The sequence below is a fragment of the Mastigoproctus giganteus genome, chromosome 2, assembly GCF_048544385.1.
Source record: "Mastigoproctus giganteus isolate SK-2022 chromosome 2, ASM4854438v1, whole genome shotgun sequence".
NCBI lineage: Eukaryota > Metazoa > Arthropoda > Arachnida > Uropygi > Thelyphonidae > Mastigoproctus > Mastigoproctus giganteus.
The window spans coordinates 144,732,045-144,759,366 of NC_143576.1; the positions used below are offsets into that span (position 1 = coordinate 144,732,045).

At 35.1% G+C, this 27,322-nt stretch overlaps 1 protein-coding gene across 1 annotated transcript in view; it reads right to left on the minus strand.

Annotated features, from left to right (window-relative positions):
* The window catches only part of LOC150089636 (beta-TrCP-like), a gene marked incomplete at its 5' end in the record, with an annotated part of 177,020 nt that overhangs the window by 50,478 nt on the left and 99,220 nt on the right, over nucleotides 1–27,322 (minus strand). The window contains one exon of the mRNA XM_090368702.1: nucleotides 2,416–2,526. Coding sequence (XP_090224828.1) covers nucleotides 2,416–2,526 — 111 coding nt within the window. The remainder of the gene's footprint in view (nucleotides 1–2,415; nucleotides 2,527–27,322) is intronic.

Below are 27,322 nucleotides of genomic sequence, written 5' to 3' on the forward strand. Positions count from 1 at the left end.
GTATTTGAAGAGAAGAGAGCCCTGAGACCAAAGAATTGAATAAGAGTTTATTAAGTAGAATAAACTCATTCAATGTGAGCCTTTAGGCCAATAGAGCAAATATAAGATAAGAATTTAGCATAAGGATTTAGAATAAAAGTATTCCCAGTGAGCCCCGAGGCCAAAAGAACCGATAAAGGCAAAAATAGCCTGAGTTTGTTTAATGCATTATACCCTATAAATAAAATAAATAATAATAAAATATTAAAACAGAATAAAATAAAATAAAAGTAAAATTAAAATGAGGCAAATTATTGATAATAGGATACATTGAATAGTACGTTGATGAGGGCTAGCACCATTCAACACATCCAATCAATAATTAGCAAAAGCTATTTGTTTCTGTTTGTTATCTGCTAGTTTAGCTAGGTCTGAATGATCAAAAATTATATTAAAATTATTAGCAGCATACTGGCAGAATAAAAGCTAGCCTTACCATTCAATGTATCCTATTATCAATAATTTGCCTCACCATCGTTATTTTAATTTTACTTTTATTTTATTTTATTTTAATATTTTATTATTAATTATTTGTTTATTTATAGGGTATATAATGCATTAAACCACCTCAGGCTATCTTTGCCTTTATCAGTTCTTTTGGCCTCGTGGCACACTGGGAATACTTTTATTCTAAATCCTTATGCTAAATTCTTATCTTATATCTCTATTGGCCTAAAGACTCACATTGAATGCTTTTATTCTACAGTAAACCCTCATTAAACCGGACTAATAGGGGCTGAGAGGTGTCCGTTTTAATGAAAGTCCGGATTATATGAAATACGCTTTGTAATGTCTAGTGTGTAATAAAGTTGTACACCTGGTTCAATTGATAACCCTCCTTTTCAATAAAATCATTCAGTTGTTTCCTGAAAGGCTCAACAGCTTCAAAATCAGCACTAAGAATTTCCACACACATTTTCTTGTTTGAAATGTTATGTTGTCTTCTAAATCTAAAAAGCCAACCTGAGCTTGCTTTAAATTGTTCAATTCCTAACTGTTTAGCCAGTCTCTCTGCCGCTGCTCGAATTTCTATTCCTCGCACAGCCAAACCAGACGAACGAAGTTGGGAAAACCATTTGTACATAGCACCATTTAGTACTTTATCAGTAGGCATCCACATTTGTTTAATTTTACTTTTTTCTTTCTCCACATATAACTTGAGAACAAAATTACGAATTTCACTTTTTTTCTTTTTAATGTCCGACACGGTTTGTTTTGCGATGCCGTACTCAAGACAGATGCTGGATACCGAAGCTCCTTTTTCAAGTTTTTCTATCACCGATAGTTTATCGTGAAGAGAAAGCATTTTATACTTATGCTTCTCTCCTAAAAAAAAGGTAAAGTGCAGCCATTGTCAACCCACTGCAGGATGGAAGCCCCCTTAACAATTCATGCTGAGAGAAAGGGACCATAATCTGCCACGCTGGTCCAGTGCGGGTTGGCAGATCGACCGTATTCAGCAGTCAGGGGGTTGAACTCCGGTCTATTCAAAGAGCGGGTGCTACTGCACTCCCACTCCTGACCACTCGGCTTCTGTCCTATACTAGGCTTACTTAAAGACATTGTTTAACTGCACAGCACAAACAACAAAAGATAGAAGAAGCGCGTAACTGCAGGGCAAACAACTGTCTGAACTGCAGCCGGGAACCAGGTTGTCTGTGCAGCATGAGTCATCATGGCCCGATGACGTCGGACAAAATACATATGACCTTTGAGCCTGATCACCGTTTGATTTTTACACTTTTACATTTTTTTAGAGCTGTCCGGATTACCGGAGTCCAGATTAATGAGGGTTTACTGTACTTAATAAACTCTTATTCAATCCTTTCGGCCTTAGGGTTCTCTTGGAATGTTTTTACTGTACAGTATTGTACTTTATACAATCTGATACGTGGGTGTAATTATTTTACAGACTAATGTACAGACTTAAAAAAAAAAAAAAAAAAATTCAACATTTTTATTATTCTTATACAATTGTATGTAGCATGTACTTAAAATACATAATTCTTTTTTTTTAAATATGATTTTTTTTCATATTTTACATAAAATAAATTCTAAGTTCAGACGATCATGTTTTGTTTTTATTCTTTCTTGATCATATAAGTCCTAAAAATCACTTATTCACAAAACTTAAAAGTCTGCATGTAATTAAAAGTGATCGCTTTTGAGTGGTTCTGTGAGTGATCACTTCAGGTAGGTTTTACTGTGTGTGTGTATTTAATACAACTTGTTTACTTGTTATTCCTGAGTTGATAAAACAAACTAATACCATACTGAACAAATGCAATATAAGCATTCAATTTTATATCAACTAGTATTTCAAGAAAATAATTTACAAAAGTAAAAGTGGACTGTAATGAAAATTTATTTATTTACCCATCATATGCTCCACTGACAATGCGTTTATTATCAAAGCGTATGCACCTCACTAGTTCTTCATGGCCTTCTAATACTCTCAAACAAGCACCACATTCAATATCCCATAATCTAAAGGGAAAAATTTAATCTGTTCAAATGTATTTAATAAAATTAATATCTGTAAACATTTCTTATTCTTATTTCCACTGATACTAAAACAGAATGCTGCAGTTCTGTCATGTTTAATGAAGGAACTATAAAAATACTACAAAAATTCACAACTCATTTCAAAAAGAGAATGGAATCACTTCTATATAGTGAGATATTTACAAAATATATATTTTCAATTGAATTAATTTTGAAGTTAGCTTTCTATTAAATTAGAACTATTTTGAAAACACAAGGTATGGCTAATATCAGTATCAGCAAAATGACGAGCAAGCAAAACCCATGTAGTACCAGCCAAAAAATAAGTCAAATTTAAATTAAATTAAAAAATAAAATAAAGTAACCAATGCCACCATCCTTCACTTCATTTACATAATTCTTTCAAGTATTTATCTAATCCCACCTTAAATTTAGACAAATTTCTAACCTCCAAAATGGCAGGTGGGAGTTTATTTGAACAGTTAATTGCACTTTGACTAATGGAAAATTTTCAGAAATTTAGTCTACAATTATCTCACTTAATTTAATTTTATATTGCCTTGCATAAGTCATGTGACAAGTGTAAAAATTTCCTCAGCATTTAACGTACTCATACCTTTCGAGTTCTTAAATGCCTCATTCAGATCACCATGCAGATATCCAGTTTCTAAAAACTGTAATCCACAAAACTGAAGTCTCTTGATAAGAATACCTCCTTTGTGCCCTTAACCAAACTTGCTGCTCTTTTCTGTACTATTTCTGACAGCATACCTGTCAAATTTTAACTTTCACAAAGCTGCAGGCGGAATAACTGTAAGCAAGGGAAGAAAAGAGATTTTTTAAAATCCAGACTTTGAATTTGAAATTAAATTTCACTGGCACTGCACACGTTTTATATTAAAATACAGCCACAATTGTTTATCAGTACAGTATGTTTTCCAACATTTGCTTACCTAGAGTTCTGTCTGTGGATTTCTGTTTAGATTGTCTGTTAGAAATCAAATAATTATGTTTGCTTTAAGGAAGATACTGTTATAGATTTGATTGTCAAGATCATTTCCAAAGTTTCACCAAAAAGAGAAGATTCTGAAGTGCATTTCTGTTTTTATATCTGGCTCAATATCCTCTTGTACTCAGCACTGCTATGAGGAATTATTAAAATGCAAAGCATGACTTGTGGAAATCTGTTACATTTTAAGCTTCCTTGTAAACTTCCCCAACCTAGGACTGCTGTTTCTTCTTTCATAATAATATCTGGTAGTGGCAACTAGCAGATGCCACTCTTCTTTCATAGTAGTAACTGAAATTAACAAAAATGATAATAAAAAATATTTTTTGTCTATTTCTTTATCTTCAGTGACACTGAGAAATTTGTCCATAAAGCATTTCAAACTTCAAAATGATGCAATACCAATTGATGAAATTTGTGCTACCTCAGCATTTATAAGAATTATTTATTCATGATTTTCCAATGGGAACTTGGACACCTTGCAGTCATATACATTAATAAAGTACTTCATCACTGAACAAAACGACAGAACCTTCTCTTGTTTTAGGCTCTCAACCTTGGCATATTTCAAGGTATGCGAAGGATGTGGAGAGTAATGTGTGTGTGATTAAGTCACAATCATCCTTCTAACTCCATCTAGTTTAGTAATCTACTTATAAAATAAAAGTGAAAGATTTGTAACAGATGTTATCTATTATAAATCTGTGTGTGTGTGTAAAATAAAAATACATAAAAGAAAAGGAATAAGTAAAAATGCACAGGGAAAGAAAATAAGAAAAAAGTTCAAGGAATGAATAAATAGAAAAGAAATAAAGCAGGAGTAAGGCAATGAAATGAATCAATGTAAAAATAAATAAATACACTAGAAAGGAATACTGTCATGTAACTTACAACCTCGGTGACTTTTTCAGAGTATCAACAATCAAGATTGTAGGAAAAAATAACAATATTGCGTTTCTGTTTCAGTCGCAAAATACATGCCAAAAATGGCATGTATTTTGCATGTATTAGGTAAATATAAAAGTAAATAAATGATGAAATGTGGAGTAAATTAAGATAAAATTTACACCAAAACAAAATTAAAATGGAGGGATATTATGAGGTAGGCATGTAGATTACAGCTGACAGAAAATGCATACACAACTACAGAAACAATATATACATCTGAAGAACTCACCAAAACTGTTAAAGGCACAGGCGTGAAAGAAAAAGTAGAAGTGGCTAAATATATACAGTGCAGATTAGCAACCTCGTGGAAAAATAAATAAATAAATTTGTGATAAATACAACTTGGCATAGGTAGGAAAGTAATTAACAAACAAGCAGAAGAGTTAATATAGGAAGAAAATAGTTTATTGATACGTATTTGTAAAACTAATGGCTAATAAGAAGTAAGAGGAAGAATGCAGGACAGTAAAAAGCAAAGGAAATGTAACAAAAATAATAAAGCTCGGACAGCGTATTTTTTATGAAAACACAAGCACAAGAGGTATTAGAACCTATAGTACCTAGTACCATGGATGGGTTGCAAGTTGAGAAGCTGGAGAAAGATAAGGGTTGACATTAGACTTGAATTTCTGTAGATAACAATTTTCGGGAATTATGTATGAAGATAGGTTGTTCCAGAAAACTGAAGTTGCAGGAATAAACGAGGAAGAAGAAAAGTTGGGTCTGTGAGACTGAAGTTGAACAGTAAAAGGATGCTGACAGGTTTGGAAGAGACAGCGGGAATTATAGAAGCCAATTCAGAGAACAGTACCCATGGAAGTATCTACAGAAAAGGCACAGCAGGAACAGAACAACTATGAGACAGAGAATGGAGAGATTATGTTAGAGATGGGTCATTAATTAACCAAACTGCCCTCTTCTGAATGGATTCTAGAAACCTGAGAGAGGGGTATTGAGACACAGCCCTGGGTGTGGGCACAATATTCCATGGTAGAGAAAATTTGTGATTTGTACAGAGTGAGCAGCTGGTTGGAAGAAAAGTAATGCTGAGAGCAAAAGAGAAAACCTAGTTTTTAGATGCAGAGGAAGCAATATTTGTGATGTGCTTATGTCAAGAGAGAGAGAGAGATTAGAAATCATGGTAATCCCCAATAGAGAGATGTGATCTTGTCAAGAAATCTGTGTGACATCGAATGTAAGCATAGGAGCAGAAGATCCTTTTTGGATTGAAATCAATTAAGTTATTTTTGTTCCACCAGAGAATTACCTGGAGATCAGCATTTAAAGAGGTGGGAGTGGAAATTCGAGAAGTTGAAGCTGTTTGAGCAGGGTAACGTTTCTCAAACCGAAAGGTGGAATGCAATGTGCTATCATCAGCAAAACTATGGAAAGCATGTCTGGTCAATGGAAGGTTTAAATATATAAGAGTCAGAGAAAGAACCGAACATTGAGGAACACAACATTAGCAGAGAAGTCAGAGAGCTATCTATCATCACTGCAGTATGCAGCCAGACAGAAAACTGGATACATAATTACAAAAAACAGCTGGCAAACCATAAGATTGAAGCTTATTTAGAAGACCTTTATGCCAATCACAATCAAAAGCTTTTAAAACCTAAAAAAGCAACTGCTTGAGTTTCACTAAACTTTTCCATTGAATTTGTCTATAAATAGGTAACTAACAATATAATATTGGTGTAGATACACCATAGTTAACCCATAAATTTGAACTACGTATGTAGTGTAAAAGGCATCGTTTTAATAGTATCTCATACTGTGGGTGCCTTCACAAAGAGATAGCTGGTATTACACTACTTCAAATAAATAACGCTTCTCTAGTAGAGAAGACTACTGTTATTTATTTTTAGAGGATACCACCACCCAGATAATCGTTTCGAAGCTAGTGGGCTTCAACATCAGTGGGCAGGCAGGTACCCTGGTAATGCAACATACCATCACAGTTGCAGTTATATCCACTATATGAGAGATGCCAAAGGGTGTTGGTAATAATGCATTTGAAAACGAAATGCACAAGGCATAATCCTTATGGGTTTTGGTAATTAACTATACAATATTGATGTAGATACACCATAGTTAACCCATAAATTTGAACTACGTATGTAGTGTAAAAGGCATCGTTTTCAAATAAATAGGTAACATAGGTATCATATCCAGCATATAAATAAATAAATAAATTTTCTGTTTATACTCCGGGATGACCAAACGGTCAGAGGAGTTCGAATGATAGATATCACCACTGACAAAATCCATACTGGCAATCATTGATTAGATGGAAAGTTTCTAGATAGTTTAGGAGTGTGTGGTTAATGGATTTCTCCATTACTTTAGAAATAGTAGAACTAAGTTTACGAAGTTTAAAAAATAGGAATTTAGAGAAGATACTGAACATTTATTTTTTTTTTATATGACTGAAGATTTCAGTGAAGGGGGGACACATTTCACCATAATAACGTAAAAACCCACAGAATTCCAGCTATTGGTATTATTGCATATGCAATAAGATTGAGTTTACAATGAATTGCACTAACAGAAGAGCCCAATAAACCGGAAACTGCAACTTGTTTTTATTGTTTTATGATAGTGACCTCCAGAAATGTGCTTTAGCAAAATGTGAGGTGATAATAGTGTGTTTCCACCTTAACCCGGTGAAGTTCTTTAGAGAACATTTCATTTTGACCATTATCATGGTGCTGACTAAGAGAATAAGTGGCAGTGGTACTAGTAAATCTACCAAGAAAAGGAAAGCAATCGATTTGGATCAGAAAATTAAAATAAGAAGGATGTATGAAAATGGTCAAACATTAACAAGTATCATGCAGAATTTAGATTTGTTAGTGTCAATGGTAAACATAATAATAAAGGCCAAATACAGAATACAATGAGCAGTAAATCAGCACCGATGAAATCAACTATAATAACCAAGGCTACAAAATATAGTACAGTCAGTTTTTACAGTACAGTAACGTGCGTTTTTTTTTTCTTTTCTTTTTATGTTTTCTTTTCTTATGTGCCACTCTGGCTACTTCACCGCTGTCCCAAGTTTTAATTGAACTAATTAAAAATATATATATTATTTTTCTTCATTCTTCTGAGGATATTATGTGGTTTTTGTAATTTTGGCATATCAGGATTATAGTAACAATACTTTATTAGTCATTCCCGAGTTACGTAAAACTCAACTTAAGTCCCGGAAGGTATCTCTTACACATGTCAGGGACTTACTGTACATAAAGATTACATTCTTACCTGCTGCCATACTCCTCTTGCCGATGCTCCCAGAAACCTGAAGTGTATACAGGTGCTGCCAGCAGTTAACTTATAGGGGGATTAAGACCATTAGCCAATGGAATATTGCCAAGTTTTCTGGTGGTGCTTGTGTAGTGGTAACCTTTGCTCTGATACTCTGAACATTGGGGTTGGCATGCAGGCTGGTTCAGGGGTCTGGAGGGTTTGTATGTGGGCTGCTCCTCCAGATATCTGAATTATTTAATTTTCTTGGTTTTTCATTTCTCCTTCAATTTTCTTATCAAAAGGTTGAAATATTTTGGGTTAAATTCAACTCCATGTTTTCTGTTGATTGCTGATGCTCGGTAAATTTTTATGAAAAAAGCTTCTTTAAATTTCCTCCTGTTGTATTGGTTGTCAGTAGAAACAATTCCGGGGCTATTGAAATCCCATGTCACCACACTGGAATGCATGTAGGGCTGTGTCAGACTTTAGGACTTCCATATTATACATCTTTTTTATGCTCTGATTCTGCAGTTTAGCCTTCTGTATGATTCTCCTATGCATGCACCCCCCCACATTGATATCTCCATCTTTTTCAAGAGTTCGGCCTCCATCAAGCAGATCTTAAAACAACAGCCAAATAACCCCAACAACCCTAGAGGTCCTATCTATAAAATTGACTGTACGTGTGGGAGTACATACATAGGAGAATCATACAGAAGGCTAAACTGCAATTAAAAAATCAGACTAGACATGGCTAAGCTTACAGACACAATAAAACCCTCGCTGATTTACATTCTCTAACCTTAATGAAAATGATTTTTCAAACACGAATTGATTAATTTCCATTTGATCCACCAAAACACAAACATCTAACCAAGCATCTTAATGAAAAAAATCGCTAGACTTATATCCTGAAATTTACCGCATAACTTAAACAATAATCAATCTTTCTCGAATAAATCTAACCATACCCACGAATGCACCCAATCAAGGTTAATTTTAAATTACCCAGCCATATCATCAACTTAAGCTCGAAAGAAGTTAATGTATTCAACAAGGGCCTAAATGTTAAATCCACACCTTACCACACCGACTTCCTAGCCCACCTCCATAATAGTTTAAGAAATGTTCAGGACAATCGAGGCAAAGACGCCATCAATATAACAGCCATCCAGCTACTACATAATGTAAATTACAAGAGGATCTACAAGAAGACAACAATCTAACCACCAGTGAAAGAAAAGCCTTGGATAACCTGAAGGAAGACAAAAATATCCACATATCAAAAGCAGACAAAGGAAACATCAGTGATTACTGCATTATGTATTAGCTGGATTACGATCCAGCTACTGCATAATGCAGATTACAAGAGGATCTACAAGGAAACAACAATCTAACCACCAGTGAAAGAAAAGCCTTGAATAACCTGAAGGAAGACAAAAATATCCACATATCAAAAGCAGACAAAGGAAACACCACAGTGATTACTGCATTATGTAGTAGCAGGATTACCATCCAGCTACTACATAATGCAGATTACAAGAGGATCTACAAGGAGACAACAATCTAACCACCAGTGAAAGAAAAGCCTTGAATAACCTGAAGGAAGACAAAAATATCCACATATCAAAAGCAGAAAAAGGAAACACCAGTGATTACTGACAAGAATATATAGAATAATCTACAGAGCATTAAAAACAGGTCCCACCAGTGGCCTCAAGAAGAAAGTGAAATGGAAACTGCAAGCTATGCTCAACCATAAATACAGGCAGTTCTCGCTTTACGAGTTCCCGGGTTTACGAGTTTTTTTTTTTCCCCTCAAGTATCAACAAAATTGAAAATATGAACATTAATTGCAAAAAATGAATGTTAAACATTCATAAATACCGCATTTCAAACCACGTGCATAGCTATACAATACAGTGTACCCCGCTTTACAATATTAATCTGTTATCATCGTATCGCGAAAATATCATAATGTGAACCCAATAACACTGTTTTTTGGTAATTCATTCCATGACCTCAGAAATTCAAATTTTTGCTATATAACCCCCTAAAATGTCATTTTTATAGTGAAAATTGTATTAGTTACCAATTGAAATCATTAAATGCACTACACTTTCATCGTAGTTGGATATCATTATTCTTCTCTTTCTTGGTGATTCTCTCTCTCTCTCTCTCTCATAGGGTAATCCAGAATTTTTTTTTTTTGGTTGGTGCAGCATAAGCCTCACGCTTCCTTGCACCATATAGCTAATAATAATAAGAACCAATTTTGAACGGCTTTGTGATATTTTTCTAAAGCCCATTTCTGGAAGTCACGACCATAAAACAATAAAAACAATATGCACTTTCCGGTTTATTGGGCTTTTCTGTTACTGCAAGCAATTATAAACGGGTAGTAAACTCGGATGTTATTGCTTTTGTGAAAATACCGATAGCTGGAATTGTGTGGGTTTTTACGTTATTATGGTGAAATGTGTTCGCCCTTTCCTGAAATTTTCAATCGTATAAAAAACAAATAAATTTTCTGAATCTTCTCTTCATTCCTTTTTTTTTTAAGCTTCATAAACTTGTTATTCCATGCAAATCGTGTTGCAATTTGTGTGTTCCGTTACAAAATGCTTATGCATGCTATTGAAATTTATAAAGAAAAGAGAAGATTATCTTGGAAATAAATGCCTCTTGAAGCATTTCTGAAGAAGACGACTCCTTGTGAAACAAATCAACAAGCGCTAAGCCAATAATGAGTGATCAACGAGTGTGCATTTAGTCGATGATGAATAAACATTCTTTAACATTTGTAAATCATAAATAATTTCTCTATTATTCTAATTTTCTTGATTTTACAGGCTACGTTTTCATGTCTTTGGATAAATCAATCATTGTTTAAACATAAACTAATTAGCTAACTAACTTCATTGTTGATAACGTAACCCCAATTTTTAACATTATGTCTATGGGAAATACATTCCCGCTTTACGAGTGCGCTAGGAATGAAATTAACTCGTAAAGTCGAGAACTACCTGTACATACTGTTGGGATTCAAAAAATTGAATCTCAACAGCTCTGAAGCACCGTACTTGTTTGCAAATATAAAAGCCCACAAACCAGGATTCACTCCCAGATCTATTATCAGCGGTAGATATCAACCCAGACAGAAAATATCAAAATGGTTAACATAACTTCCCTCCAGGATAGTAACAAGAGAGATCATTAAAAAAACAGCCAAGATTTAATTGCCAAGCTTAAGGATGTGGAAGTCAACAATTGCGATATTTTGGTGTCATTTGACGAAGACTCCATGTTCACCATAATGCCCCTAGAAGAAGCCAAAACACAGCAGACAGCCACATCCTCATAGTATATCCAAAGCCTCTACCAAACTCAGAAATATTAGATCTCATTGATCTTTCCATAGGAAAGCCCTACTTCACTTTCAACGGAGGAGTCTACGTGCAGATTGCTGGCATCAGCACGGGAAACCCTCTATCTCCACTCGTGGCAGAAATATTTAAGGTAAAATTTGATGAAGAAGAAGAATTTTTAGAAAACCAACCTATAAAACCTAAATTCTGACATACCTCTCGATGATATTATAACTATCTGGAAACATGGAACAGAAAACCTATAAAGCTTCTTTGAAGCTCCCAACAAACACCACCAAAAAATCAAAAATTTAAAAAAAAAAACAATAATAAAATTCCTGTTCTAGCCATCCTGTTTACAAGAAAACTCCCAGCGTTACTTATGAAAGTTTACAGGAAGCCCACAGATAATGGGATCATCCTATATTACAAATCCTGTCATCATTTCTCAACAAAAATCAGCATTCTCAAGTCCTTCATCTTAAGAGCTTAAAGAATTTGTAAACAAGAAAATCTCCAAGGAACTACAAACAATAGCCAGGATTGCCACGAAGAACGGATTTCCTCTTCACATTATTAACAAAGCGATAGAAGACATCTCCAAGACTGTCACACAACCACAACCCAGCAGGGACAGAAGGACCTCCATATGCATACCTAAAATACCTACAGTCAGCACAAAAATAGTAAGGGGCTAGGAACTTTGGTATCGCCACTTTTTTCAAGAGTTCAACCTCCATAAGGCAGATCTTAAAACAACAGCCTAATAACTCCTACAAACCATAGAGGTCCTATCTATAAAACTGACAGTAGGTGTGGGGTACATACATACATAGGAGAATCATACAGAAGGTAAAAAAAAAAAAGATGTACAATATGGAAGAGTCCTAAAGTCAGGCATAGCCTGACATGTATTTCAGTATTAGCATTAGTTGAGGCATAGATACAGGAGCATTGCTAATATTTATGCATTTTCTACCCTAGGGCTTTGGATAGTGAGATCCCATTGAATTACAATGAAACGGTGTTTAAACAGATATCGATGAGTTGTGTCTCGGCATACTCCAGTTTGTTTGTACAGACGAGTATATTGCTCAACTAATATGTTGGGGAACTTTAGTTTGCAATTAATATGCGACTTTAAATTCAATTTTTGTTTAATTTTTAAAGTTATTACTATACTGTTGTGTGAAGTACAGTAAACCCCCGCTATTCGCGGTATCTGTATTCGCAGTCGCTGATTTAATATAAAATGAAACCTAAAAAAATGTGAATTTTAAAGCGCCGTGAACATTTTCCGCCATAAAAAAACATGGGCGTGGCTAAAATTATCTTTCCCGGTCAAAACAGCGCTCAGTGGATGGGGGGAGAGGGGTGACAAAATCGCGAGTGTGGATGTTTCTCGCTAATCCTTGTTTAATATGTGTTATGCGCTTGTCATGGAAGGTTTCGTCGTTTGCTTTTAATTTATATGCTTATAAACTGAATAAATTTATCAATTTATAAATTGATATGCTTACAAAAGTGATAAATCTACCGTTTTGCAGGGTAAAACAGACTTTTTTTTTGAGTGTTTTAATGGAAGAAAGTGACTTTATTGTGGACAAGTTCTTTCTAACCCGTACAAAAATATGGCTACGAATAACAAGGGAAATGTGAAAAGATCAAAGAAGGTGATAACATTAGCGAATAAAATTGAGTTATTAGATAAAATTTCTAATGGTGAAAGTGTCTCCTCAGTGGCAAAACATTATAAAATCAATGAGTCAATGGTACGATCAATCAAGAAATCGGAAGAAAAAATTAGCCGTAATGTCCGTGAAAACGCGCTAATTGTTTCAAAAATTTGCTCTGTAACTCATGATGTTAAATTAGAAAAAATGGAAAAGGCTTAAAATCTGTGGATAGAAGACCGAACTCAAAATAAAATTCCGTTAAGTTCACTCATCATTCATGAAAAGGCAAAACTCCTTTATCAACACTTTAGCGAAACTGGTGATAGCACTGGCGGGATAAGTTTTTTAGCTAGCAAAGGAGCTGGTTTGAAAGATTTGTTCAAAATTTCTAATAAATATTACATTTAATATTAAATTGTTTCTTATTTTCATTTCGATGCCATATGCTTGCATTTCACTATGTGCTGTCTATGTACATAGTCATATTATGAAGGTACATATAATACATACATAGACAAAATTTTAGACTAGCTTTTCTTATATATTTCATACTTTGGAACGGAACCCCTTTATTACTATGGGAGCCATAACTCAGTATTTGCGTTTTCGGTATTTGCGGCATTTCTCAGGAACATAACCCCCGCGAATAGCGAGGGTTTGCTGTATATTTCCCAGGTTTCTTGTAATCCACAAACTGTCATAATAAACTTATTAACACATGAATGAATGAATTTTACCAGTTGTGAAGCATTGCTTGTACAGACACTGTTTTATATTATTTATGAATATTTATAAAAAAAAAAAGCCCAATGTGGTGTACAATGAATTGGGGGGGGGGGGGGTTGACGAATTCAACTATACCTAATTTCTGAGGATGAAAGTAAAGGTTTTGATGAAGAAAGGCAATGATAAATTTTATGTTGCCCAAACACGATGACAAAATTGTTATTTTTCAACTGCTAAACTTATTCAAGCACATTTTTTTTTTTAAATTCATTTATCCTTTTTAAAATTTTTCATAATTTACCTGATTTACTAATGTTTACACACTTATTTTTAATCCAGAAAAATCGGGATCAGGGCATCTAATAATATTTTTGGGCAAAAAGACTCAAACTGTGTAAAATTCAAACTATGACATTATTTAGAGCAATTGCATCACTGCTACATAGTTGAATTTTTTAGGTAGTACTGTAATAGTAATGGAGCCATGTGATGCAAGAAAGCAAGGTATGAGCTTATGAAGCATCAGCCAAAAAAAAAAATAAAAAATTTCACACTTCCATTTCCTCTAAAAGTTTGTCCAGTTCCTCGAATTTATTTAAGCTATCAACTTCCACAACGACAAATGGAAGTTTGTTCCAGCAATTAACCACCCACTGACTAAAGGCAAATTTCCGCACATCTGTTCTACAACTGTCTCCCCTCAATTCGAATTTATGCCCTCTCCGGTTTGTAATCTGAGCAAGTGGAAGAATCCCATCAGAATTCATTGTGCTCAACCCATTGAAGGCCCCATACACCTCAATCAGATCACCTTGCAGGTGCCTAGTCTCCAGCTGCTGCAATTTGCAGAACTTAAGCCTTCCTTGGTAAGAGCCCTTCATTCCTCTCACCAATCTTGTTGCCCTTCTCTAAACACACTCAAGCAACTCTACATCCTTCTTAAAATGAGGCCTCCAGACCTGAATGCAGTACCCAAGGCATGGCCTGACCATTGCCTTATACAAAGGGATAATCACCTTTTCCCTACTAGCAAAATTTTGTATATTATTGACAATACCCCATGACCTGCTCTGGCAGCCTATGGGGCTCAAGTCTGGTGTTTATGGGCTTGGCACACCCAGGGTCCTGAGATGGATATCATTATTCTTCTCTTTCTTGGTGATTCCCTTCTCTCTCTCTCAGGGTAATTCAGATTTTTTTTTTTTTTTTGGATGGTGCAGCATAAGCCTCAGGCTTCCTTGCACCATATGGCTAATAATAATAATAATAATAATAATAATGATGCAAGAAATCAAGCTTATAGAGCATCAGCCAAAAAAAAAAAAAAAAACCCCTTCCCATTTCGCCCATCCAGTCACTCCAAATGTTTGTCTAGTTCAGTCCTTTAATTTATTTAAGCTATCAACTTCCACAACAACAGTCTGTTCCAGCAATCAACTACCTGCTGGCTAAATGCAAATTTCCATATATCTATTCTACAACTGTCTTTCCTCAATTTGAACCTATGTCCCTCAGGTTCTTAATCTCAGCAAGTGGAAGTATCCTATCAGCATTGAACCTGATCAAACCATTCAAGGCCTTGTACACCTCAATCAGATCATCTCACAGGTGCCTAGTCTCCAGATGCTGCAACTTACAGAATTTAAGTCTCGCCTGGTAAGAGAACCCCTGTGTTCCTCTCACCAATCTTTTTGCCCTTCTCTGTACTCATTCTAGCAACTCTACATTGTTCCTAAACTCTGCTAGTAAAATTCCTATATATCATTGACAAAACTCCATGACCTGCTCTGGCGGCCGTCTGCACTGCTCAGAGAACTCCATATCCGACTGCACAATTAGCCCCAGGTCTTTTTCATTCTCTACTTCCCGAGTGTAGTACCACACATTTGGTATGTTTCTCTTGGGTTACTGCTACCCATATGCAGTACTTTGCATTTTTCAATATTGAACTTCAGTTGCCACTTCTCAGCCCATCTACCTAACTTTTCTAGATCCTGCTGCGGTAGCATACTGTCATTTGCAAACTTGGACATTAAGCTTGATATATCTTCATCGATATCATTAATAAATACAGCAATACCTCGCTTAGCATGGCTTGAAACAGCACTGGTTTCACTATAACACGGTTTTCAATTAAGTTTAATTTGAAAATTTACTGTACATATTAATAATACTCATTCAATAGCCTAGATAGGTACTATACATATATGTTGCATTGTCGTAGCCTACATATGGTACATATGATGTGGTGCCAACTCTATTGTCTACCATGCATATGTGACAATCTCCGTAGCCAGGTGGGCAGGAGCAGCAGTGCGCAGCACATGCTTCTTGATTAGAACGGGGTTCGAGCCCATGACCACCAAATACGGAAGATGCAGAAAGGTCAGGGAATGACCACTGCATATCCCCGGAACAATATGGCCTTAGTTGCTAATGCTCCTAAAAACCAAATAACAACAACATGTGACAATAGCTCTCCTCAGGCAGTTAGGTGCAACAGTGTTCAGTATTCTTAATTCTATTCTGACGAGACGACATGATAGCTTTTCAAACTTTTCATTTCGCAATTTATTTTTTACCCCTTTAAATACGATCGAAAACATACCTACATCTTGGCTAGAAATCACTGCCAACAACATGTGTTCTGTTTGGTAGCATGTTTTGCCCCATTTGGTGAATGATTTCACTGGTTTTGAATTGCAAGTTCAGATAATTGCCAAAGATATTGTGAAGGTCGGAAAAGACTTGGGATTCGAAACTTTGAACACTGCCAATGTACATGACTGCATTGATTCACATGCAAGTGATTTAGATGATGCAGCTCTCCTTGAAATTGGCGAGCAAACTGCATATGTAGAAGAGGAAAACAATTCTGAAGTGGATAACATTGACGTGCCACCAAAAGAATTTTCAACAGAAGAATTGGAGAAAGTTTTTCGGGGGATTGACATGGCCTGTGAAGCAATTATAAATGGAGATCTGAATGTTGAACGTAGCATCAAGATACAGCAAATTTTACAAGATGGGATTCAATGCTATAAAGACTTGTATGCCGAGAAAAAGAAGAGACGACTTCACCAGACTTTGTTATTAAAATACCTAAAAAAACAACCGCTTTTTTATAGTTTTTCTCTCATCTCTCATGATGTTACCTTTTCATTAATAAAATTTTTGCAATTTTTTTTAAATTTCAAATCCTTTTAATTGGCTAATTGCAAATCAAGTGCAAATTGCTTATAAATTTGTTTAGACTGTTTCTCTGGTACACATTCAATTAAAACCCATTATAATTGTACCTCAATCAGCACGGTTTTACCTAACACGGAATAGTTTTGGTACCAATTATCAGTGCTATGAGGGAGTATTGCTGTACACAAAACAACAATGGGCCTAGCACAGAACCCTGGGAGACTCCACTAATAACATTAGTCCACGTAGAGCAGTGTCCATTTATTACCACTCTCTGCCATCTCCTACTCAACCATCCCCCTTTATCCATTGCAGCAACTTGCCCTTAATGCCATTCCACTCCAATTTGTATAGCAGTCTTCCATGTGCAACAGTATCAAAAGCTTTCCTAAAATCCAAGTATATGATATCAAAATTATTTTTTTTGCATCCAGTTCCTTTGTGACCACATCGTAGTATCCAATCAAATTGGTCAGACAAGACTTACCCTTAACAAACCCATGCTGTGTCTGAACTATTACTGCAGTCTTATCTAGGTTCCTGCATCACTTCTTTAACCAGTAACTCCATTATTTTCCCTGGAACAGAAGTTAAACTAACAGGTCTATAATTATCTGTGTCATCCTTTGAACCCCCATTTGTGAATTTGGGATACATTTGCACATCTCCGGTCCATGGGGGACCTCCCCTGAATCTAAGAATGCTCTCATAATTGGCTAAGGGTTTGGGATTTCAACAGCAACAGAATCCTGTCTACTGACAACCAATAACAACAGGAGGAAATTTAAAGCAGATTTTTTTTTTTTTATTTATAAAAATGTACGGAGCCTCAGCAATCAACAGGAAACAGGGAGTTGAATTCAACCCACAATATTTCAATCTTTTTGATAAGAAAATTGAAGAGGAAATGAAAAACCAAGGAAAGAAAACAGACCAAATAACTGGAGAAGGGGCCCACACATACCACACCTCTCCAGATGCAGAACTAACAACCAACCCTGATGTTCAAAGTATGAGAGTAAAAGTCACCAATACACAAGAACCACCAGATCCAAGGTTGACAACATTCCATTGGCTAATGGTCTTAATCCCTCATCTATTAACAGCTGGCAGCACCCCTTGCATGTATGCACTGCAGGTTTCTGGGAGCATTGGCAAGAGGAGTCTAACAGCAGGTAAGAATGTAATCCTTATGTATTTGGTTTTACTTAATTTAATATCTGTTCTTGTGTAACGGTAATTCAAACTTAATACTTTAGACTTATTATCCACAATTAATTGACTTACTGGAATTATATATATGTAATTGTAGTATTGGTAATTATTACTGTAATATTCAACCCTTTATATTTCTCTGTCCCCTAACAGAATGGTCAGATGATGGGTATCATCTGACCATTCTGTTAGGGGACAGAGATGCCTGAAAGATGTCACCTTAAACGGTATAGTGATTTAAGCGATTAGCTTAATAAACTATATTATTAATTTCATGTGGCATATGAGTGGTATTACTTATAGTAATAATCTTATTGGAAAACAACCATGTAACGTCTTTCCCTAGCTATATTATTCCACAGGTGTTTACCATTCTGATTAGAAATTTGCTCATATCCAGCCAGTTTCTAAAATGTGACAAATCCCTTCCATCCAGTTATTGACCTATTGGACTTCTACTCTTTCTAAAATAATGGAGAAATCCATTAACCACCCACTCCTAAACTATCTAGAAACTTTCCATCTGATCAATGATTGCCAGTATGGATTCTGTCAATATTGATCCACTGATGATATATTGGCTTATGTTACCTATTTATGGATAAATTCAATGGAAAAGTCTAGTGAAACTCAAGCAGTTGCTCTTGAGGTTTCAAAAGCTTTTGATCATGTTTGGCATAAAGGTCTTCTAAATAAGCTTTCACCTTATGGTTCCCCAGCTGTTTTTTGTAATTATGTATTCAGTTTTCTGTCTGGCTGCTCACTTCTCTGCTAATGCTGTGTTCCTCAAGGTTCACATCTGTCAGCATCTTTTTTACTGTCTAACTTCAATCTCACAGAACCAACTTTTCTTCTTCCTCATTTATTCCTGCAACTTCAGTTTTCTGGAACAACTTACCTTCGTACGCAATTCCCGAAAATTGTTATCTACAGAAATTCAAGTCTAATGTCAACAATTATGGTCTTCAACTTCTCAACCTGCAACTCATCCTTGGTACTAGTTACTATTTTAATATCTCTGTGGCTTGTGTTTTCATAAAAAAAATGCTATCTGGTTTTGACAGAAGTGGGAATAGAGATGGGCAAAAGTTGTGGTGAATAGCTTTGGCAAGAGACCAGAATGCTTGACTACCATTTGCCAATTTTTTATGCCATTGCCAAAGCATTATGCTGATCTTGTCCTATCAATGCTCGCTCCTAGGTAGGATTGAATTAACCTCAACTTATTGAAGAAGCGCTTATCACTGGCAATACACACTGCAACTGTAAGAAAAATTTGCAGTGAAATATGCAAATTTGGTAAAACTACTTCACCACGAAATTATAAATGAAATAAGTTCAGAGGATTCTTCAGTAAAACATCATTTCTAGTATGAAATTTTGCTATCACAAATTTCATTGTACAGTTCTTTACCTTCAACATCATTATCATAAAAATTACTAAGGTCAATGTGATTTTTATGAATACTGTTTATACTGTCATTATTGAGAAGACTTTTAACATCAAGGAGGTATATAAACTTAGAATTTAAATCTTTATGACAAGAAAAGTGGCATTTAATTCCTATTATAAGACTGATAACAATCTTCATTAAATGCACGATCTCCTCCTGTGCCAAGAGGCCTATATCATGTGCTACTTTTCTAAATGTTTGTTACCATCATCTTTTTCCATCATTTTTAAATTGCTATCTCTATTGTTGACCATTCGCCTTTACAGTTTTAACTGTGTTTTCACAAAAATCATACTTAATACTAAGTTAAATTTCCAAAGCCTTCGGATTGCAAAATGCATCTCTGAAATTTGGTGGGATCCTATAATTGTTTCGGATAATTAACTCTTCCAAGAACACCATGCCAGAATCATATTAAAACAATACAATTAAGTACAATATATTCTGTAATAGACATTCTGCCTCACTCCTAGTTTCATGTGTGGTACTTACATCTTCCAACAATATTTCTAGTAGTTGCATTAATTCATAAAGTCTATAAATAATGGCCTTAAAGGCATTTACTCTTGCACTCCATCATGTTTCAGATTCATATTTTACTGTTATTTGTACACTTCTGTTCTTTCCAATAAAGAGTTGAATGACCGAAAAACAGATAAATACTCTCAATATAATACCAAAAAATATTATAATGAGTAGATCTTGCTTGGGTGAATGAACTCCTGCCAAATTCAAATTGTGGTTATCACAATTGGCAAAGAGTGCTTAATGATTCTATTACAGATTCTTTGCTGAATGCCAGGTATATGTCAAGACATCACACAGCTGCATTATCATAGCACTGAGATCTAATATAACAGGCTAAATGTAGGTTTGTCAGAGTTCAATTTTTTCACGATCACTTTTTCAGTACTTGATGCATCTTTAGAATGTATTTCACTGTTATTTGTACAATTCTTTAGTTCTCATTTATTATCTCAATATAACCAGGAATTGATTCCTTAATTTGTATTTTCTTGTTCACCAAGTCAATACCTACATAGGATACTACTTGAGATAATTGCTGTCAATGCACGAAGATTAGGTGTTAAGTAGAGTAAAATGCCATAAAATTTTTTTTTTTCTGAGGTCACTTATTAATTGCTTCCTCACTGTAGAAGTAAGTAACTGAATAAATTCATTTTGAATTTGTGGTGACAAGCAAGAAAGGGTTGTGGATCACATTGTGCTACTAGTTTTAGAAGAGACCAGTAATTCCCTAAATTTATTCCATCATTTGGAATCCATTTCCTTACATGACCACATAATAGCAAATTCTAAGTGAAAAGAAACTTAACACAAGCAAGTATTCATCCTGATATATCTCACCTATGTTGTTTTTCAGATTCAATTTTGGCCTAAGTTCCTTTTCATGAACTATATTTTGCTCAGCTTCTTTTCAAGCAATAAACAACAGACAGTGACTGAGACTGTTTTTACAGTCCACCAAATTTTCTGAATTTTTCCAATTACTGAATCAGCTAACTCTTTCGGGTGTTGATCTTGGTGCTAGACCTCGATGAATTAAACAGGTGGTTGATTGTTGGAACAAACGTCCACCTGATGTAGAAGTGGTTAGTTTGAATAAATTCAGGGAAGAACTACAAAAATTATTGGAGGGGATGGATAGGTGACAAGGGAACTGGTTTTTTTTTTTTTTTTGGCTGATGCTTTATAAGCTTGCTTTCTTGTATCATTTGCCACCATTAAATACCAATATTAAACAATAAAAAGAAAAACAGTAAGTAGCTTTATTAGATGGGAAATAAAGTGATTAAGAACTTCATCTCCTTATTCATTAGCCAGTTTTCGCTTAAACCATGATATGGTTCAATATACATTTGCCTGACTTTGGAAACAGACTATCTGTTTTGAAATTCACCTGCTCCACGAGTTACCAAAATATTTTAGGTAACTGTGATGTCTTGTCAAATTTAAGTATGCAGTGCCATTAAAAGTGAATACATCAGGAATTATTTGTTTGGATATTTCAACAGTATTAACTCTCATATTAGATGGATTTGATTTATCATCTTCTTCTTGACTAATGTTCTTTTCTGTGAGTTCAAAGACATTAGAAACTATTTTTTCAGCACTATCTGACTTTATATTACCTTCTTCGCCTTCTTCATTCAAATCATCCACTTCATTTAATTTGCAGTTCTTCCTCTTTATAATTTTGACTGACTGCTACTGCGCTCATGTATTGCTCCTGTTTCTGAGTTTTCTTTATCTTCGCATCATGGTTTTTAAAACCTTCCATTAGCTTGCTAGATACATTCCTCTTTCAACACTGAGTGCCACTACGTTTTCTTCCTTACACAACACCCTTAAATAAAATTAAAATTCAAAGTGCAATAAAACAATGTTTATTAAACATTTGCATTTCTAAAAATAAAAAAAATAATAATAAATAAATAATAAAAAAAAAAATAGAATTTGTCAAAGTATGCTGCCAAAATACTGCAAAAAACTATCTTTTCCTTTATGAACATTATTTATTCTTTTTTCAATCTAATAATGATGCTGGAACAAATTTGAAATGTATATTTTATTTTTGGCAAGTGATGCTTTCAGACAATAGCACAGTGACAGTCAATAAACAAAAATGCAGAGCCAAAGAAAGTTTATAGAAATTTGTTTAAACATGAATAAATTAAGAAAAAAAAAAAAAAAACTTTGTTTACCTTCAATCTTCAAGGCAATCAGTACATGCAATTTTCACTGAACTCTTGGTGCAATACCATAAAACATATACACTGCACTATAGCTGCCAAAGTGTGAAGCATAAATTTGTCCATTCCTCACATGGTGTCATTCACTGGGCAGTGCTAGCAGATGGCATCATTCACTTGGCAGTGCTATGTAATCTGATAAGGTGTCCATAGTTCATTTCTTTTTTTTAATTTTATTTTTAATATAATCATCAATATTTCATAATGCAAATATAAGATTGAAGTACAAACAATAAAAAATTAATCAAATCAATTTTGGAAAATCGTTTTGCATTATATTAATTTGTATTTTAACATTATCCCAATAAGAATCGTATGATTTATTTTATTTATATCTATTATAATGCCATTAGAACATATTAACTTTTCACTTAAGGAAATTTTAGTTAAACTTAGTACTAAAAGTTAAACATATTAACTTTTAGTACTAAGTAAGAGAGATTTAATAAAGTCACCTTTCCAGTGAAGTATTTTAATTACTTTATTGGTATGCAAAGGACAATTGGTGCAATTAGACCCTAAATAATTAAATAAAACTGGGGATTTCAAATCAAAATCCAACTTTAGATCTCGATTTGTTTGGTTCTACAAAAATTATGTACAAAAGAAGTTAACATACATTGACATTGCATGACATTAAACCAATTCTACAGTTAATACAGTTTTAAATTAGAGTTTAAAATGTTAGTTGCTTCACTGGTTTTAGTCTTAGGAGTATCTTGTCTGGAGGCTGATAAGGTTGCCTTAACTCAGTTCGCCAGAGTGGTGTTCGATGGTATTGTTACATCTATTTGAACTGCAGTTGAAAGATAGTTTCGGGGGCAAGACACATAGGTAGATTAGGCATGGTGAACACAATGTCTTCGTGCCACAGGATATGTTACTTTATGTTCAATTTTGTACTTTTGAATTTTCTTTCTGGTTTTCCACATTTCACATGATTTGGAAAAGGCAGGGTTGGCTTCCTTTACAGTTTGGAGAAATGGGAGTTGAGGCTGGGCAATATGCTTGTGTATGATCCTTTGATCTGCACATAGGACAGATGGCGTTACCTCTGCATGCCTGCTGTGAGTGGCCATATTTCTGGCATTTAAAAAAGTGAAGAGGATTGGATGTATGGCTGAATTCAGCAGTTTAAATAGCCAGCTTTTACTGTGGATGGCAAATCAGGTATGCTGAAAGTTAAAATGTTGGATCGATTTGGAATGAGATTCCATCTTTTTTTCATCATTATTCTCTTTACACTGATTACTTTCTAATTACTAACTTCCTTGACTAATTCCTCCTCAGACACTGAAAGTAGGTCCCACTCTGTGATGACGCCTTTCGATAAATTAAAGGTGGAGTAACAGATACTGGCAACCCACCAAATGTTTGTCTTTAATAGCCATTCAATGTTTGGAGGTGGCTGTTTCAACTAGGAGTTCTCCCGATTATAGTCTCTTCACCATTTTTGGTCATCCTGCAATAGATTCCAAATACTTTTGGATCATAAATGGTGATAACTTGCCAAAGGCTGAGTTGACAGAGAATGTATCACCAGAAAGTTCAGTAAGTTAGGACACTGTGCTTCTCTTCAAAGTCTTTTATGTTGGTTGGTATCATTTACATTGGGTATGCCTATCCTTGAGCTTGATGGCTGTAAAGATGGAAAATTAGTTAAATCCATCATCGTTCCTTTCAGCCCTGGATTCCGACTTACGGGCCCCATAGAGGCAAGAACTGTGCCACGAGTGACCAAGTGATTGAGAAAGTTGGTTGGGTTAGTACGGATCATATAAATATATATTTATATGTATACAGTGAAACTTCCCTTTAACGGACAGCCATGGGGAACGAAAATGTATCCGTTAGAGAGAAGTGTCCGCTAACAAGAAGTCTGAGGGAGAAAAAAGAAAAATCGTTAAACGTTTAATGTATAATTAAATTAAAATATATACAGATTTTGAACAATATTTTTGTAAATAATATACATACAATTGTGCTATGCATATTATGACTTTATCTTAAGAAAAGTACATACAGTAATCGCTTATTTTCTTCTGCACCTTCTTCCAGCTGATAATTTTGTTTTCAACATTTGTATGGAGTGAAGAAACCATCGAAATTCCTTCAGTATCTTCTTCAGTGGCGAAAAACATTTTTAAACGATTGATTTGTATGAACGCTTATATTTTCATCGGTGGTTCATCGTTAATATGTTCTTCGACAGAATGACCTCCTTCCATTTCTTCATCTTCATGAGGAACTTCTTGAAAAATATCGATGATAATGTCGTTGATATCTAGAGCACCATCTTCTGTAGTGAGGTTCGAGTCTATATCTTTGTAGCCAGGTCACTTGTAGCTGAAGTATCGTACGTTATCAATAGATGTTGAAGTTCTTGTTCTTCTTGGTGCTCCACATTGCTGTTCACAACTTCAATTTTTGCGTTTGAGAAGCCAGACTTTACAAAACAGTTCACGACAGTTTGTTTTCTAATTGCGTTTACTGAAGAGGAAATCCATTGAATCGCATCTAGGATGCTGATTTTCTTTGCAAGGTCACTCGCACATGTTACATCGTTCATGTTTGCAATGAGATGTCTTAAAACACGTTTTCTGTAGTGAAGTTTAAATTTTTTTATTATTCCTTGATCCAAGGGCTGACACTCTGCAGATGTGTTTGGTGGCAGAAAAATGATTTGAATGTTGGACAATTCAATGTGCGGGTGAAATCCAGCATTATCCATGAAAAGAATAATTTTTCTGTTTTGACGAATCATGTTTTGGTTAAAGTGACTTATCCATTCGCTCATGATATCTCATATCATCCACGCTTTTTTATTAGACTTCCAGTCAACATTCAAAAGATTCAACTTTATGCCCTTGAAACAACGAGGATTTTATGGTTTTCCTATAACAAGAGGTTGTTCAAAGTCTCCCAGGCATATTTGTACACAATAGTACAGTCAAGCGTTCCTTAGAAATTTTTCCGCCCTGGCACTTTTCATTTTTTAGACTCATTGTTTTTTCAGGAAGAGCTTTAAAAAACAACCGTTTCGTCACAGTCGTAAATATCCTTAGCTTCAAAATCACGACATAAATCTTCCAGTTTGACGGTCCACTCTGTTACAACCCCAGTATTGACAGATCCACCTTCACCACTTACGGTTTTCCAAGAAATTTTATGCCGAGTTTTGAACTTGTCTAGCCATCCCACAGAAGCTTTGAACTCATTTACTCCCATAGATTTTGCAACCTCCAAAGCCTTTTCCCTAATAATAGGCCCATTAATGGGAATTTTTTTAGCACGTTCACAACAAAACCACTCATACGTAACATTGTCAATTTGAAGTCCAACAGTTTTCGGGAATCATTTTTGAACCTGATCATTTCCGTGTTGCCAAAATTGTTTAAGCAGTTCATTTTTTTTCTTTAGGATGTCGCTTACCTGCGTCTTCCCGATTTTGAATTTTGCAGCGAGATTGCGAACACTATTTTTTTGCCGATCATACGCATTAATGAGTTCGACTTTATCTTTTAAAGTTAAATGTTTACGAGAAGACATTGTGCACTTCACACGACACTGAACAAAACTGAAAACTGAAACTGAAAAGACGAAAGGCCGACCATATTCTCCCCCCCCCTGCACACACCGAATTCATCAGAAGTTTTACACGTGCCTTAAAATTCTTGAAAAAGGGTTTAGAACTGCGACGTATACCTTGATAAAATTCAGAGAATCGGAAATAGAAAATAAACACACGATTGAGGCAATACGTGGAAGAAAAGTTCCTAGAAAAAGGGCCGTAAGCTCGCCCGCTGTCCGTTATGGGGAAATAAAATTAAGTGCTAATCTAAACGAAATAGTGCAGATTGCCTGTCCGTGTCCGTTACAGAGAATGTCCGCTAGACAGAAGCTGCAAACACGTTAAAACCAATAGAGGTGAGTTGGGGAATTTGAAAATGTCCGTTGTAGAGAGATGTCCGTTAACGAGAGGTGTCCGTTAGGAGAAGTTTCACTGTATAAGGAAAGAAAGGTGAATTTCCTTTCTGGATTCTTTCTTGAAAGCTTTTAAGTAAAGAATCACTTGAGAAAAACAGAGAGAGCACTCTCTCTCTCTCTCTCCTCTGTGTGCCATCTCCTAACAGAGGTCAGTGACCACCACGCAAATGTCTCTGTCTCTGGTAGCTCTGAACAGCTGCTCGGCATTCAGTCCTGACTCTATATATGGCACAAAAGATTGCTAGGTCACTATTGCTTGGCAGTCAGGGCCGAGATCAGTCTAACAGCTGGAAGAACAGTGATTCTGCAATTGTAATGCAGTAAATAATCAGATGCATTTTAACAAGGTGTAACATAGAAATGTCCCAGATCACAATACCACAAAGAATACGGATTGAGCAGTTTAGAATTATGGATTTTACAACACTAACAACAACAACAACAAACCAGGAGGAAGTGTTATGACTGTTCGCATTCCATAAAACATTGAAAGGAAAAGAAATAACTGCTGTCAGTCATAGTCCTAAAAGATCAGCATGCATATAATCTCTTGGCCTTAGCATATCAAGCAGATCCCCCTTCAGTGAATACTGTATAGCTTACATTGTCACCCACATAAAATTCAGAACACAAGAATTGTCACATCAGGATTTTGTTTTAATATGAATGTTTTGTGAGCAATATTTAGAGTTAATGAATGAATGTTCAAATTGGTAAGTCACTTGATAATATCAGACAAGGTTCATTTTGAATTTTTTAGCTGTGTGAATAAACAAAAACATAACATACAGGAGCAAAGCTAATCTTCACAAATGGCATCTGAAACCACTTCACAGTCAAAGGGTTATGGTGTGGTTCAGGATAGCTGTGTTTGGTACCATTGGTCCTCTCTCTCTCTCTCTCTTTTTTTTTTTTTTTTTTTGACGAGGGTAACAGCACTGATATTTGATTGATATGTGAATACATTAAAGGAATCCTTGTTTCCACAATTACACTTTTCAGGCAGTGAGTCCACACTGGTTCTAAAAGATGGCATGATACTGCATAATTCACAGTAATTAATAAACCTTTTAAGAATGGTTTTTGCAATTGAATAACATCCAATTTGTGATATTTCATAGCTGCCCATTCGCTATATTTTTTAGCCAGAGATTTCTTTTTATGAGTAACTTAAAGA